The 17,376-nt window shown below is 44.3% G+C and overlaps 1 protein-coding gene across 1 annotated transcript in view; it reads left to right on the top strand.

The window, feature by feature from the left end:
- The window catches only part of SPTLC1 (serine palmitoyltransferase long chain base subunit 1), a 341,715-nt gene that overhangs the window by 291,019 nt on the left and 33,320 nt on the right, over window positions 1-17,376 (top strand). The window contains exon 14 of the mRNA XM_085632720.1: window positions 8,264-8,337. Coding sequence (XP_085488846.1) covers window positions 8,264-8,337 — 74 coding nt within the window. The remainder of the gene's footprint in view (window positions 1-8,263; window positions 8,338-17,376) is intronic.

The raw sequence follows: 17,376 nt of genomic DNA on the forward strand, positions 1-17,376 counted from the left end.
ACTTCTTGGAGCTCTGGGCGATCGACCTGATATTGAAAGCGTTCCTTCCCTCTCTAAGGGAAAGTGGTGCAGGTGTTCACCAACACCACCACCGCCATGTGGTACTGCAACAAGCAGGGTGGAGTGGGGTCATGGACCCTGTGCCAGGAGGCTCTTTGCCTCTGGACGTTGCTTGGAACTTCAGGGTATGGCCCTAGTGGTTCAACACCTGGCAGGTTCTATGAAAACCAGGGCGGACACACTCAGCTGTCGGTGCCTGGTGGATCATGAATGGCTTCTTCATTCGGAGGTGGTGCAAGGTCTTTCAGCGGTGGGGAGAGCCTTGGTTAAATCTGTTCGCCACCGATGAGAGCGCGCAATGTCAGCACTTCTTCACGTTGGTGTTTCCAAGGCGGGCCTCGCTCGGCAACGCTTTTCGTCACAAGTGGAGTTGCAGCCTCCTGTACGCCTTTCCACCTCTACCTTTTCTGCCCAAGTGCTGAAGAAAATCAGGCGCAACCGGGCCCAAGTTATTCTTATGGACCCGGACTGGGCACGAAGAGTATGGTACCCCGAGCTCCTGTAAAAAAGGGTACAAAGTTCCTCTAGTCGAAGAAAGAAATAGGGCGGGGGGGGTTGTTTGTAGGACTGTCATGTGTCACGGAGGGGGGGAAACCCTTGTTGGAACTAGGGCTCTCACACACCCAGCAAGCTAGGTGTCATGCTTCATCATTTGAGCCTGCCCCTCGTCAGGTCGGCGCTGCAATTCCTGACGGGCTCCCAATAATGGGGCTCTTTAGCGGGGATCGTTTGTTCCTGCCGAAGGGTGCTGTGGGGGTGAGGGGCCCTAGAGTGTGTAGATGTAGTGAAAGTATTTAAAATGGGTACTGTTGTTCCACGGATTAATATTTATTGAAGTGGTGAACAGCCTAATTAAAACAAATGGAAATTGAGGTGGGTATAGCCACTAGTGGTTATGTAGCTAGTTATGTATGCCCTACGCTCAAGAAGATCAACATGTTTCATGCCTAGGTAGCCAAGAAATGGTCACGGCAATTCCTCAGGATCAAAGATACGAACTATCTACAACAAAGGTGTGTGAATTCTACATACCGAACAGGTGCTTAGAAGTAACCTAGGAAATAGAAGAAAAAGACAACATATGACAGTATATCACATAATAAAATGCACTCACAAGATAAAATCAGCTCAAATCATCAAGAGACTGGTGGTATCATGCTCCCAAGTGGGTAGTGAAGAGTCAATTACAAGGGGGCGAAAACAGTGACAGGACAATGGGTAGAGACAGGGGAAAAAAAAAAAAAATCAAAAACCAGGTGAAAAACTCACCTATGCTACTGACAAGACAATCTTGCTCCAACGTGGGTCCTAAGATAAAAACCGGAAAGGGGGGAAATTTTAAAGACGCAAAGCCGGGTCCCGTGCGGGAAGAAAAAAGTGAGGTCATCCCAGGTCATCCCATGACCCCAAGGGGGTGAGTATAAATCAGGAAGGTAAAGGCAGCCTATTACCTCGTAATGCACTACCATGGGCGGTGTGGTGTGCAGCCATGGTGGGCCTCACCCAGGGGCTCTGGTGTGTCACTGCCCAAATGGTTAGAGGGGAAATTTTCCACACACTCATGTAATCCTCATAAACATTGCGGTGACCGCCGTAACCCCTGGCAGCGGATGGGTCAGTGCAAGGACGGTGGCGCCTATTTTAAATACTTTCACTACATCTACACACTCTTGGGCCCCTCACCCCCACAGCACCCTTCGGCAGGAACAAAAGATCCCCGCTAAAGAGCCCCATTATTGGGAGCCCGTCAGGAATTGCAGCGCCGACCTGACGAGGGGCAGGCTCAAATGATGAAGCATGACACCTAGCTTGCTGGGTGTGTGAGAGCCCTAGTTCCAACAAGGGTTTCCCCCCTCCGTGACACATGACAGTCCTACAAACAACCCCCCCCCCCCCCGCCCTATTTCTTTCTTCGACTAGAGGAACTTTGTACCCTTTTTTGCATTACTAGTTGTTAGGGTATGTACACTGGACCTCTTTAAACTTACCCTCCTGTCCCCTATTTTGTTGACACCCCGAGCTCCTGAGCATGGCCATCGATCCTCCGATGAGACTGCCCCTTTGGGAGGATCTTCTGTCGCAGCAGCAGAGGAGGGTTCTTCACCCAAACCTGTCAAGCCTCCACCTCCTTGCGTGGCGATTGAGCAGCGACACTTTAAAGCTTTTGACCTTCCTCTCGAAGTCTGTGATGTTATCTTGGCAGCCGGGCATCCTTCCACTAAAACGGTATACGCCTGTAGATGGAATAAATTTGTGGCATGGTGCACAGTAAAGGCTGTGGATCCCCTCTCTAACCCTCTTTCAACAGTTCTTTTGTAGATGCTTTCTTTGGCCCAGTGGGGCTCTGCTCTGGGCACTCAAAGTTTATCTGGCAGCTATTTCAGCTTTCCTTCGGCTACCGGATCAACCCTCTTTATTCAAGTCCCCTATTGTAAATAGATTTTTTAAGTGTATTACTCGTATCTTCCCTCCATCTCCTTTCATAATGCCCCAGTGGGACTTGAATCTGGTTCTAACCTATCTTATGTGTGCTCCCTTCGAGCCTTTTCACAACTGTCCTCTCAGGCTTCTCACTCTGGAAACTGCCTTCCTTGTTGCCATCACCTGTGCTTCCAGGTTGAGTGAGCTTCTAGCTCTACCTTCCAAGCCCCCTTTCTTCTCTGTGCATCTGAACAAAGTGGTGCTTAGGATGAGGCCCTCATTCCTTTGTAAAGTAGTTACACTATTTTACATAGGACAAACAATCACTTTGCCCACCCTTTTTCCAGCTCCACTCCCTTCCAAGGAGGAGGAGAGACTCCGTCTGGACCCTAAAAGTGCGCTGTCCTTCTACCTTGACCGCACAAAAGATTTCCGGGTGGATGATCAACTCTTTGTTGGCTATGTAGGTGACGAAAAAGGTTGGGCTGTTCAAAAACATACCGTCTCTTGATGGGTTGTCCTTTGTATTAAAATCTGTTACGCTTTAGCTAAAAAGGAACCTCCACTGGGGCCTTGGGTCATTCCACTGGGGCCTTGGGTCATTCCACTGTGGCCTTGGGTCATTCCACTGGGGCTGCGGGTCATTCCACTGGGGCTGGGGTTCATTCCACTGGGGCTGCGGGTCATTCCACTGGGGCTGCGGTTCATTCCACTGGGGCTGTCGTTCATTCAGCTAGGGCTACAGCAGCCACCACTGCATTAGCACATGAAGTTCCACTTCTTGACATCTGCCAGGCAGCCACGTGGGCATCCTTGCACACATTCACCAGATATTACTGCCTGGACAGCCAACGCCGTAGGGACGGCTTTTTTGCCCATTTGATGCTCCAGGACTTTCTGGTGTGAACTTAGTTCGCAGGTCCTTCTCCGGGGTGGGTATTGCTGGGGTTTTTATTCTAAGGTAAGGAATCTATAACTAACAGTCTCTTTTGAATGAACAAGTTACTTACCTTTTGGTAATGATCTATCTCTAGGAGACATATGTTAGTTATAGATTCCTTACGGCCCCACCCATCCTCCCCGCTCTGTGAACTTGGGATAGGGCACTATAAGGGATAGAGACTCCCTTATAGGGCCCTAGTTGTGGCACACCAGTGGTCCGTGTCGTTCATGGCTCTGCGCTTCTGGCATAGAAAGTTGTTTCAGAACTAACGTCTGCGCGCAGGGGAGGCGTCTATGTAGGCACTGCATTATCATCCCGGTGACCATGACGACGGACGCGGAGTCGACTGACGCAACTTACAGACACGCAGGGGTACTGCTAAGAAAAAATTCGCCAGATCCAGTCAGACGCCTTGGGGGTAATTCTAAGTTAAGGAATTCTATGGTAAGGAATCTATAACATATGTTACAGATACATTGTTACCGAAGGTAAGTAACTTGTTCTTCTGAGCTCCTGCATCTGCTCATCTCCCTCCCTCTTCTGTGCTTTTGCCTTGTTAACTTTTAGCCAAGGGCCCAATTTTACAGTGGCTTTAACTACTACAGGATGATTTCCTGCCGTTAAGATGTCACAGGTGTACAGTTGGATGGCCCTTTTATGTCGGAATGTGTTGTCAGGAATAGGTAGCCCTTTTGGGAGGGCTGAAACTTGGGGAGTCCACCATTCTGCATTGGTAGTGGGATTTGTCAATTTGAACTACACTCCGAAACAGAGGGCAGGGAAGAAAAAAGAAAGTGACGTCAGCGCACAGGGGTAGCTCTTATATGCATCTCAGCTCTGTCATTTCTGGGTTAGTGTAGAGTTACCACAGAGCTACACTGTGCAACCTGCCGGTGCACTGGTACATTGCTGAAGAATTCTCTAGGGCACATCTGGCACATTGGAATATTCTAAAATTGAGAATCTGTGGTTGGCTAGAGTGTCCATCAGATAGAGCGTTATCAATGGTAATGTGTTCATAAACACTGGAAGCTGACTAACTGTAGTGTAGTTCCTATTTCCCTAATAGGCTCTGCGCAGTGGAATAATATACCCTTTAGATTTGGCATAGGACTGAGGTCAGTATGCCCCTATCGAGTACATTAAACTTGATTACTTTGTGCCAGCTAATTCAGAGGCCACCAGAAACTCCTTGTTAACAAGAAGGGAGTAGTTTCTGGTGACCGCATAAACATGACAACTTTGTTTCCCTTTAGAATCGGAACACTCTCAGAATCGTGGAAACAGATAACAGTTTCACTCAGCTAATCGTGCATGCTTAGTTTCTTCAGAGTTACACAGAAAGAATAGACGGGCGTTTCAATAAAAGGATTTATTGAACAGTCTTGTTTTCGTGTAAGAGATATGAGCTGTTACAATCGTAAGACAGTATGCGAGATATATTATGTTCAGCATAAGCAGTAGAAATACATAATACTGCGCTAGCATTATCTTTTAGCTATGACACATATATTCATATACATAAATAACATAAGCTAAAAATGCGAGTACTCATAAGATGCTTCTCTAATTAGTTCTACCCCAGTGTACCCAACTAAAGTGTAGTGCAAGGTAAGAAGTAAGTGATGTATGCTATAGTGTGGTAGGCTATAGTATGGTAGGCTATAGTCTGGTATGCCAAGAGTCCCTCGAGGTTCTAGTCAGCCCCATTCCTTGAGAATGAGAGAGATGGGAATCTCTTTCCGGGTCTCGAACTCAACACCACGCGAAGGGAGTCAGAACACTGGAAGCTGGATTCTCTGCGAGCAGGGATGACAGCGTCTCTTGTCAGTGCGTCAGGCCGGGACACGGGCTCCTCTAAAGTCGAGGTCCCTCCTACTTGCTTCGGCAAGTGAAGGTATATTTATAGCTGGTAGGTGCCTTGGAATGTTAGCATTGATTTAAAGTCGGGCAGAGGAAGACGTTCGGATTGAACCCTTAAGGAATAGCGGTTCATGCATAATTAATGAGTTCTTTGAGAAATCAATTATCCTGTGCTAGGGGAATTCCCAAGAGCTTAAGGGTCTGGTTTCTGGGAACTCGTCATGACGTTGGGGTGGACGGATGTAGGTGACCATGCCTGTATTTGGATAGCATGACTAGTGCCTAAATAAGGACTGTGATCTTATGCCTATATAAGGGCAATGCGAATTGTGTCTATATAAGGACATGTTTCAGGAAAACCTATATACGGACACCTAAAGCGGAATACAACATAACCAGCATCCAATTCCTGCAATAATTCTCCCATTTTTCTGCCTTTCACAGCCAGCATTTAAAAAGCCTTGAGTCAGGATAGGGTGATTAAACAGTAATGGTCCTACGTCTTCTGTAACTCCTGATTTGACTGGAAACTCCTTTTCTAGCTTAATTGATAGTTGCATACAACTTGTTACAGAGGCCTAATTCGTGGATGCTTTTGTACATTAGGTAGACTGTACCCACATTTTATTTGCTGCCCTCAAACAAAGCACCACAGAACTGGCCACAGGTACTTTTACATTCTGAATTATTTCACAGCATTTAAAGTCCTCGGCACCAAACAAGGTTAATTATCTCTGAATACTTTTAGTGAAGACGTCATGTCAGGAGATTACCTCATGAACTTTGCAAACTGTTTAAATGAAAGGAGATCCCCTGAATAAGTACTAGGCATTTTTCTGCTAAATGTGTAATGAAAAAGGGAACGGAAGATGCAAGTACTAAATTTACCACAGTTCTTGGGGTTCTTACTGAAGGCACTTCTGTGAAAAGGTCTGTGCCACTTTCTTTGACCGCTACCACAATCTGCGATTAATCAGACTATCATTATAGCAGAGCGGTCCTGTGCGCATACAGCAGCCACGTTTGATGGCTTTCCCAGGAGGAAGATGCATTCTTGCAAATCGCTGTCAAATATGAATTGTTTTTTTCATTTGGTGATGTGGTTAATGTCTGTATAGCTGTGCAGAGATTTGCAGGGATGTATTTTTTTTCTTATGTGAGCATTGATACTCTATTTTCGTGTCAAATTCTTGATGTGCAGTGTTGTGAGGCCCATTCATTCACTAGACATTATGTAAAGCGCCCTGTATATTTAAACTTTTTGGTTTGTTACATAGTTCGTTTTGGCAAAGTTGGGTAATTGTTTTTTATTTATGAGCTTAAGACTAACCCTGGAAGTAGTTCGCAAAGTAGCGCTACGCGTAGCTACGCAAAGTGCACGTCGCACTACGCGTAGCACTTCGCGAGCTGCGTAGTACCCTGTTCGCACTGTGCAAGATGCCGTTTTCAATGATTGCACAGTGCGGACAAGCATCCGGCACTGTGCAATCATTGAAAACGGCGTCTTGCACAGTGCGAGCTGTAGTTTTCTGCCGCTCGAGTAGATTTTTACTGTCGCCGGGAGGTTTATTTTCCACGCTCGCGATCGCCAACTTGATGTTGCTGATCGTCAACGTGGAAAAAGTCTCGCCGGGATGTCATTTTGCTTGCTCGCGGTTGCCAACTTGACGTTGAGGACCGCGAGCAAGCAAAAAATGACCGCTGCACAACGCTACGCTACGTGTGTTTGCACTGTGCTACGTGCAATTCGCGTAGTTCGAAGTAGCGCAAACTACGCGAGCGTAGAGTAGTGCTTTGCCCAGGCTTACTTAAGACTGGCTGCATTATTATTAATACTGCTTAGACAAAGAAACCAAGTGAGCTTATATGGAGCCTGCGCAAATTAATTTTGTTGTTCCTAATTCAGTGTCCTTGCTCCCTATTCTTCTGTTGTCCTACCTATGGAGCATTTAGTTTCACCCTTGGTTTTGAGTGTATTCATCCACTGCTGACGTTGGGGGAATATGTTCTTTTTATTTCATCATCCTTTTTGGTTTAGTACTCCATCGAAGTGCATTTCCAGCTCCTAACTCGCTTGTTTGTATTCCTGTTTCTAGATTCAGGTATGTGTGGTTCCTTTAAATAGCAACCTGTTTCTGTGCAATAGTTTTTTGTCTCAACTGTATTGCTGGCCTTTGCCAAAAAGATACTATTTGATCAGATCACTCCACCTTTATGGGGTCGTGCAATTAAAGTTCATGCTCTTGGTGGTAATCAAGATTGTGCCCACATCTTGTGTGCATTGGGGGAGCAGTATTGGTTGATATCATTTTTTCTTTAGGTGAGGGTGAAACCAGGGACATATTTGGTTTTTTCCCAGTTGAGGTTAAATGGAGGTAGAAATGAGGTTGTTTACCTCAAGAGTTGGGTAAATTTCGTTTTTGATGCATTTTCCTAGGATCAATTTTCTCCCTCTGCTGATCTGTTTTTTTATTGCATCTAAACAATATGGTTTGAATTAGTCATTGAAATATAAAATGCATCTGAGGAATGAGGCTTTTTCCACATGATAACTTATTTTAGTGAATGCTAGCCACTCTACTTGTGCTTCAGATTACTGGCTGTTTATGGTGCGCAAAGAAAGGGTGAAATGGCCTTTAATGTCTGTAGTAAGATGAGTAGTTGAATCAGTAGCAATATTAAGAGCAATAGCAGTATCAGGAGCTTTGGTCGCATCATTTAGCTATTTGTGTTGTGACACTGTTCAGACCTGCATTTACTGATTCCGCATAAGAGCAGATTAGTGTTCGCAACGGTATTATGTAGACCTGTACCAGGAAAGTTATTTCATATTCGTTGTAATCTTGTCCATTTATAAGTTTAATTGGCTTTGTATTGTTTTCATCTTTGGGGAATATCTAATGTGTTCTTATGTAGATTTTAATTGCATGGTAAATGCTGAGTTTATTAACTACTGTTTATGTTCTCTCCCTTAAGTGCATGAACAGAAAAATTGCATTAACTCAAGCTCGCTATTTGGAAAAAGAAGAAAAGCATCTACCTCCTCCAAGGTTAACTAAAAATCTTTGTTTTTTTTGTTCATTATATGTAATATCATATCTATATAAATTGTCTTCCAAAAACATAATCTACGAGATAACCTATATTTGCATTGTCAGTTGGGTGTTATGTGGTATAATTTGTTTTATGATCTGTATTGCCTGGAAATCAAAGCCGGCAACCTTCAAAGTTAGTGTATCGCATTGGCTAGGCAGACTATTACAATTCCTTCAGTCTTGCAGCGAATGATTGAAAGTGAAATGTGTACTTTTGGTAAATGGCAAATTTGGCATAAAGGAGGATGTGAAGATTGGAAGCGACCGCATATCTATGGCCAATACTAGTCGACCTTAGAGATTTCTTTTTTTCCAGAACACACTGCAGCAGAGCGAGAGAGAGTGCAGGGTCAGGACTACTGATGCAGCTTTCATACAACAAGGTGTACAAAGTGGGGGGGTGGGGGGGGGTGGGGGGGGTGGGGGGGGGGAGTTTGAGACGAAATATAAAATATCTCCAGTTACAAAGTTTATACAAAATATTTTGTTTCTCTGTTTTTTTTTTCCTGCTTGAGTAGGTTGTGTACATTTGTGCAAATAGTTCTGAAATGTTATCCATTGGCCATTCATCCGTTCCTAAGACCTATTTCAGTTTTCCATTGTATGCTATGCCACTTTCGTTTTTTTTCTGAAAAAAAACTTAAGGTTGGATAAAAATCAGCTGTGTATTATCTATGAGGAGATGTACACAATTTGTGAATCCCCAGTTAGATCAAGGGAGGGCATGATCCATAGTTGAATTTATAATTATCCTCCTGTCACTTGTAAATACCCTTTCTTTTGGTAAAATACCTCTTAATTTTCTTTACGGCATGCTACATTACATGCCCCATTGGACGTGTTTTCTCTTAAATTGAAAGCATCTAAAGGGTACTGGATTATGTTTTTCTTTTCAACAATAAATCAAAAGCCAATGTGTTACCTTAACATATTGTCTAATAAGTGAGCTTCATAGATTCTAAAAAAGACATTTGTTTTTTATTTTCCTGCATGGGATGCTCATTGATAACTACATGCATGAATACTTCCACCCACGAGCAGGTTTGCAGACTACTTGTTCATAAAATATATATATTTTCCACTTATTAGACAAGTCATTAAACAGTGGCGGCTGGTGGGAGTTTAGGATATAAATAAAAAATAAAACGTATATGCTGGTCGCCATTACCGTCGCCAGCCACCGTCTCTCCTGAAGCAGGAACAGAAAGCACCCAGGCTTCCAGACTCCCCTAACCAATCAAGAATCTGCTGATTGCAGCATTGTGATCGCCGTGGTTCGGCTCTCAGAGAGGGAGTGGAAGCCTGAGCATGCTCTCCACGCAGGTTCTAATGCAGCCTGGGTGGAGAACATGCAAAGTGTGCATGACTGTTTGGCCAGCCGGAGACAGCCGGCCAAACAGTTGTGCACTTTGGGTGCAGCATCAGCCACTCCTCCCTGTGACGTGGGGAGCCCAGCCCCGCCCTAACCGGGCGGCAACTCCAATAGAATGATAATAATGTTCCTCTAAGACTGTTTTTGCTAGTGTGTGAGTGCTCACACGCCCAAAGAAAGTGACCCTGAAAGATACCTCGATGTGGGGAGCGATTTTGAAAATGAGGCATTCAACTTTAAACAATCAGAAATCTCAAGTCAGTGAGGATTCCGACCTTCTCAAATTCAGAATATTTGAGAACCAACTCCTCACAAAAGTAACTTTTCTGGCGGTACCTTCTCTTACCCATCATACTTCCAGAAGAGCTTCACCAGTACTGATTGTCACACTGCCGTCCGTGACCTCCACAATCACTCCGTATCCAGCTTCACCTCTTCAATCTCTGCCTTCAGCTTCATTTTCTCTTAGTTGCTGGTACTCTTTCTTACACCTTTGCCATCTAGATTTTATTTGATTGCTTCGGGCATCGCCATTTTAGAGGCAGTTTCCTATTCTACAGCGTCTAGTGAGAGATGCACCAAAACTATCCATCCTAATGCCACATCTGTCTATTATGACCACAGTGATTTTTGAAACTCATCTCCACAAATATACTTCTAAGCCATGGTGATGTTAGTTCTACATCTGTTCTCGGTTGAATGTTTTCTTAAATCTGTTGCATCAAAAGCAGCTTTTTGCTTGCAGAAAAATGTAGGCTTTAGAATATAAATATACTCTACCACAGTTTGTGGAAGACTATCTTGGGGATAAATGACCTGATTTTCATGAGATAATCATTAATGGCATGATGGACCCAAACCAAGTTATCAGTGTGGTAGTAGCACTAGTGTTCTTACTGCTCATGAATATTTTGAGGGGTAACCACATAAAGGTTTTTTTAAAGTTCTGAAAGATAGCAGTGTTTGCCCAAGCTGTCATTCCCTGTAAACATTTTGTTGAGCAACCACATGGACTAGGTGTTCACACGCTGTCATCCCTAGAGCAGTTGGACTTGAGAAAAGAAAAGAGTACCTGAAGCATCAGTTATGTCCGCAGAATAGCTGGTACTGTTAGCAGAGGGTTCAAATTCAACGGCCCCAGCAGCAGTAAAAATAAATGGCAGTCATAACATCAGGGAGGTTCCTCCAAAGGTAGAAGATTTCAAAAGGGTTATACTGTGGCAGACAAGCACTAGACTGGAGGTAAACACTGATTTCTCATCACACTCTTCGGTAATTTTTTCCAGTTGGGGGAAGCCTGTCGAACCATCTTCAAGAGTGGCAATAAATCACAAAAGACCTGGGCACTGAATATTGTGCAATATTATGTATTAGTTCAAGTCTTTTCTTCCTGCAGTAACATACTGTTTTAGTGCCAACGGGAGAGGTTAAATTTATGACATCGCCATTATTTTCGAGAAACAGGCTTTGGAGAGTGTCGCCAACTCCCAATAAGTAAAGTTAATTTATTCCTGCGCGTTACTGGCTTAAAAAGACTAAAGAAGAACGTAGTCTCTTTCTGGATTTCCCGAAAACAAACAAGTGAATAAAAAAAGAAAAATCTTGGATATTAACCCTTTATCTAGCCTGGCTTCTGCTACATGAAATGAAAAGACTATTTATAGAGCGCGGTAGCTACCCTGAGGCGTCCTAGTGCTACGGACCAAGCATGTAGGTGGAGGATTAAGGGTTTATACTGGTCTATTGAAAAGCAGGGTTTTTTGTTGTTTACGGAACCGCAGAAGGTTGGGCTCAGAACGAAGAGAGATGGGAATGGAGTTCCATAGGATGGCCGCGTTATAGGAGGAGCGGCTTCCACACCTGTTTTTCTTAATCCTGGGTACCGTGGCGAGGAAGGAGGAGGCTGACCTGAGCTGTCTGGTGGGTTTGTAGGGGGTAATAAGTGAGTGGTTAATGGCCGTCACGGTTTTCCAAAAGGCTCGATTGGCAATACATAGGGCCTTGAAGTCGATCCTCTCCCTGACTGGGAGGTTCCTTAGGCTGTGTTGCAGGGATTCTGCTTATGCACTGAACTATGCACAGGAAACCAGGACCTCAGTGAATTGTGGTGTACCAAAAACTCACCTCAGAACCCAGAACCCCTTATCCGACCAGCATCAGTGTCCCATTCGTTATCCGAGGTTTAGCTCGGCGGTCCCAATGTATAGACAACCCAGAACAAGCGACTTAGTGTATTTCTCAGGAATGGTGGGAATCAGAAATACCTGTTCGTAATTACTTTCATATCAGTCCACAACAGAATTAACAGACACGGTAAAGTTTAAAGATTTTATTTTATAAACCTCGTGTCCTAAGATGCAGTACTTTGGCTAACATTAGCAGACAAACGATTAAAATCAAAACCATCAGCATAGTTACAATACCATAGAAAATGAAAGGAGTAATCATACTAAAATGACAGTGGATCTAAGCCACCTTCCTTTCGCTAGCAAACTAATATTATTATTGTTGGACTAGTAAAAGGTCTCTAGGCTTGAATGGGGAACCCCATACCGTAAAGATCAGCTCAGTGAGATCACATCACAGGATCAGCTAGGCTCTGCTCCTGGGAAAGCTCTTCTTCCGAATGTAATGAAAACATGTAACACTGCAATATTAAAAGCACCCGACTTTCAGGTATTTGCAGCTGCGTGCGTGTTATGGCTAAATAGTGGGCCGATCAACCTGAACTCAACAACATGCACCGTCTAGCGACCCAGACTGTTTCTTTACACTATGTACAGACCAAGGTTGCTGCTCGCTGTTTGGGATGTGAACAACAGACAGTTCTCATGTGAAGCAAAGTCGAGCAAGCATTTCTCAATTTAATAACATGTGACTACAGTGTCGTGTGCAAAAGCAGCAAAAGCGGCAAGATGGCCTTCTAACATCTAACGTGGTTGTGCTAACTTAGCATTGTACATATGTAGATAACGATCTTCACTACACCCCCCCTTGATCGGACCACTAACCAGTAGGGACGCACTTGCAAGAACGCAGAGTTCAAGTTTGATAGAACGGAACCAAGGGCATGAACTAGAAGTCCAAATACGCTAAGTGAAAAAGTTTGAAAAGAAAAAACAAAGAAAAAATCCCAAAAAGGATTGATAAAAACCATTTAAAGGATAAAAAAACATCATTGAAGGACGTATGACGAAATGAAGGTGCAAAATAGTCAATCCATCAATGTATAAGCACAATAAGTTGCAACAGCTTCCAAGAGGAAATCATTGGAACGTTCCGCAAAATTAGCTGCCATCCAGTTCAGCACGGGGAAGGAACATACATGCTCCTCAACCACCGGAGCCTCCAGCACCAGACAAGGACAACTGGCGTGTTCTTCAAAATAACTTCTCGCTAAGAAGTCAATCGCAGCCGTTCCGATGTCCCAATTCCCAAGGACTCCATGTGCTGCTCCACAGGCCATAATCCCGACGCCAGAACAGTCCAACTCATGAGCCACTAAGGGGCACATCAGCCGATCATAAGCAGGAGACACCGAGTTCAACAGACACAAATCCAGAGCCCATTGGAACGGACAATCTAGGCAATGAAAGACGGGCTGCACACCAGTAAAGTAGGGAAACCGGAAGGATAATCCATAGGCTATGCTTAGAGTTGCCAGTGGTAATGTGCCATAGTATTCAAGCATCCGGTTACGAAGATGGAGCAGCCGGGACATGCTGTCGTGTGACGCAAGTTGTGCATCCATAGCGCAGTGCGCAGATCAACAAAAGTATTCCAGCTATGAGGGCGAGAAGTAAAGGGAGACCTCCGAAGACGCTGGAAAAAATAGAATGAAAAAATGCCGGGATCACACCAAAAATAGTTTGAAAGGAGGTCACAAGGCCGTAGCCCACAATTTTAAAAAAAATGAGCCAGGCCACTTGTTGACGAGGCATTAAAGATAGTCTGAATCAGGGTCCCAAAATGAAGGGGGAGATCAGTATTCAAAAGCGCTTGCACTTCCGTGCGCGTATTTGCTACGTGAAGGACAAATGTTTCCCGGGATGAAGTCAACGCGATTTCTTTTTGAGACAATAGAGCCCTTATTCTGCTCATCTTATTGAACTCTGCTTTCAAGGTTGGAATGGAAGGCCAGATGGATACATCGAGTCGTCCATGCGGGGGTGGGAAAAGGACGTTATTACAGCAAACTACTCTCTGTGATACAGTTACTATGTAGGGAATTCCCACTAACATCCCACAGCAAGCTTCATTATTTAATAGCAAATAACTACCGTTGGCAAGCAGCGTAAAAGACGGTGTTCTAACTGGCACAGGGATCCCTTTCAGGACACAAGCTAAATTAGGAGTGTGCACATTACATGCACCATGCAATTGAATGTGCCTACACACTACAGAGTGATCCGGAGTGGAAGTGCACTCTTCACCTTTCAAGTATACCTCTCTGCCGTCTCTCACACATCTATACGTGAATGGGAGTGACCAAACTATGAGCAGGAAGGCAGTACCAAGTTGTTCATATCTGCCTAGAGCATAATGTTTCATGCACGAACTGAACTTAAACGGAGGGAACGGTAATGTGATCAACCCATGTATAAGCCACACAGCGGAATTCAATTCAGCAACAGAGAAAGGCAAAGGTTCTAACTTTTCAATGTGCAGCAATGAGTATGTAGCATCCTTCATGGACATGAACTGTTTAGCAGTTAAATTAAAAGGAAGGAATAATGATGAAGTATTCATATAATCCCAAGGGACTTTCCCAGCCTTTAACGTTTGCAACGTCCATGCAAACTGCATAATAGAACGCAATTGATTTTGACCATGATACAATACAGACAAATCATCCTGCACAATGTCTACCACAGATGAAACAATATTGTCTAAAGTATAAATTCTGGAAGACAGGGTGATAATGCTATTATCTATTACAGCCAATACCTTTTCCATATTGGCTTGATCAATCGCACGTAATCTGGATGCAGCCTCAATTTGCGACAACTTCCAAACTTCGTTGTAAATGGCATACACCCATCTCTTGGACCTGCCAACCGCAGGACCCTTGACAAAATCATTCAAATCTATTTTGTCGTTTAATCGTGCTAAATGAAGTTTAACAGATGCTAAGGTGGAATGTTGCAGCCAAGATTGGCATAACTTCCCTACTGAGTAAGTAGTTACAGTGTGAGAAGATTCAAAACGGGGGTCCACATGCACATGTGTATACCCCTGCGCCAAACCAAGAAACCTATGTTGACAGGAATCCGAACTCGGCTGCCATACCAACCACCCTTCTGGATTCAATTCAGAAATATTGAAGGATGTGTTGGAAACGTATGTCTGCAACGTAGCAAGGGACAGATCCGTATGATTACCCCAATTGGGATAAGCACCCAGACCCGGAATGGAGGGTGAATTAAATTTTTTAGAAGTAGCCAATCCAAAACAAGTGGTCTGAGAAATAGACGAATTTAAAATAACATGTGATTCGGGATAAGACAGGCACGATGCAAAGCTTCTGTTCCCTGTACCTGCCATGGTTTAGAACCCCAAACCGATTTAACATCGACAGTAGCTTTCCACAGATCATATCCTCCAATTGCCAACTCGTCCATAAAGGACTTGGAATACAACAATTTGGTATGTGTCAGTCTAACCTTAGAAGCAGACTGAGGCACAACCTTAAAATAAAAGGAGGCCGGATTTGACACACTAAAATCAGAAAAATAGGTGAATTGGTCTACTAACGTGACAGAGCTGCCCAGCTTAGGGGCGGGACAGTGTTCCCATTGTGTATAATTTACAAAATTTCTAAACGTATTTGCTTTGTGTAGGAAATGCGTGCCATAATGTTGATCGCAGAATTGCTCATCATAATTAGCAGTATCTAAATACAAATCCTCAGCATCAAATGCAGCATAATATTTCAAACCAGAAAACAGTGCTTCTATGGCTTGAACATCCCAGTCATCTGAATGGATGTTCTGCTTAACTACATCACCCATAGAAACACGAAATACATTTGGCACATTAATTACTTCAGTGGGGCCATGAATTTGAAATGTTACAGCATCCCAAGCGATCCCATCACGTACAGGCCAGGCGGTAATGTTCACAAAAGTCTGGTCCCTTTTCATAATATGTGATGAGGAGTGCGGGTCCAAAGTTCCATCAATTAGTCGAATTGTAGATCTTTCCTTCAGGTAGTGTCCATTGATAAGTCTAAAAAACACTACCACAAAGCCAATGGACATAAACAAAAAAATACATATGAGCACCAGCCAAATGTAAGTCCAAGGGGGAATTAAAAAGTGTCTTTTGAACCAGGCCACAAAAATCGAATCTTTGGACGGGGCAATGGAAGTCATTGAATTAGAGTCAAAAGAGTCTCGTGAGTGGGCAACTGTGGTGGATTGTAAAACAGGCAATGTAACATCCGCAGGATAAGCATACTCAACATCTTCAGGCAGACCACCAGTTGTCGGTGGCAATAAGGGACCAGTAACTGTATGCATCTCGACGGCAACATCAGGCACGGCGTTAGAAGCTCGGGCCACAACAGAATTTCTCGGCATCGAAGGGCAAGAAACTGCCGGAGTCATACTAAGAAGAATCGGCCACTCCCTGTAGCTTGACATTGTCAATAGAGACGTACCTGTTATCCTTTCGACCAGGAAGGGGAGGTAAAATGACTGTTCGTGTACCCTGTACTCCAAGCACTGGAACTGGTGCATAAGAGGGGCTGAACTCCTTCTTGTTCTCCACCTTCTCACGGACCAGATCACCAACTCGAGGTAGCCAGCCGACTACCGGAACCTGAAGCGCAGCATCAGATGAGGAGGGTACGTGTTCCTTCGCTAGACTGTCTCTGGCTTCTTGAAGATTCTGCAATACAGCACAGTGATCATCTACGTCAAAGGGTGTGGCTGACGCCGCCATGTCTAGACCATCAAGGTCCGGTACAAACATTCGTATGCCAAAGAGCATCATGTATGGGGTCAGCCCACCCAGAGACCTTCTAGGGAGATTATTAAGTGCACGTTGTACGTCATATATGTGGGCTAGCCAGTTCTGGCCAGTACCCAAAACCCTGGCTGTCAAAGATTGCTTTAAGTCACGGTTCATTCGCTCCACTACACTTTTACCCTCAGGTCGGTATGGAGACGAAAATTTGACTTGGACCCCCAAATTTCTCATGGCTTCTTTGTACGCCTTAGAGGCGAACGCAGGGCCCTGATCAGAATGCAAGGTACCACATGCAAAACTTCCAACAAAGACACGCAAATCCTTTATGACAGTACGGGAATCAGCACAGCTTTGTGGCCACACCCACAGAAAACGTGTGCACGAATCTACTGCAACCAAGATGTATTTGTACGCAGTATCAGAGGTAAATGGACCGCAATGATCTAAATAAACACAACCCATTGGTTTATTAGATATGTACAACTGAGTTTGTGGTGGGCGAGCCGCAGTTGAATGTTTAATCTGCTGGCAAATGTCACAATTAAGAACATAAGCTCGGGCTTGTTTATTCAAACCGCACCACCAGTAACGTTGTTGTAGCAGAGATACAGTAGCTGCAACTCCGGCATGCGCGGACGCCATGCCCTCGT

The sequence above is a fragment of the Triturus cristatus genome, chromosome 2_1, assembly GCF_964204655.1.
Source record: "Triturus cristatus chromosome 2_1, aTriCri1.1, whole genome shotgun sequence".
Lineage (NCBI taxonomy): Eukaryota > Metazoa > Chordata > Amphibia > Caudata > Salamandridae > Triturus > Triturus cristatus.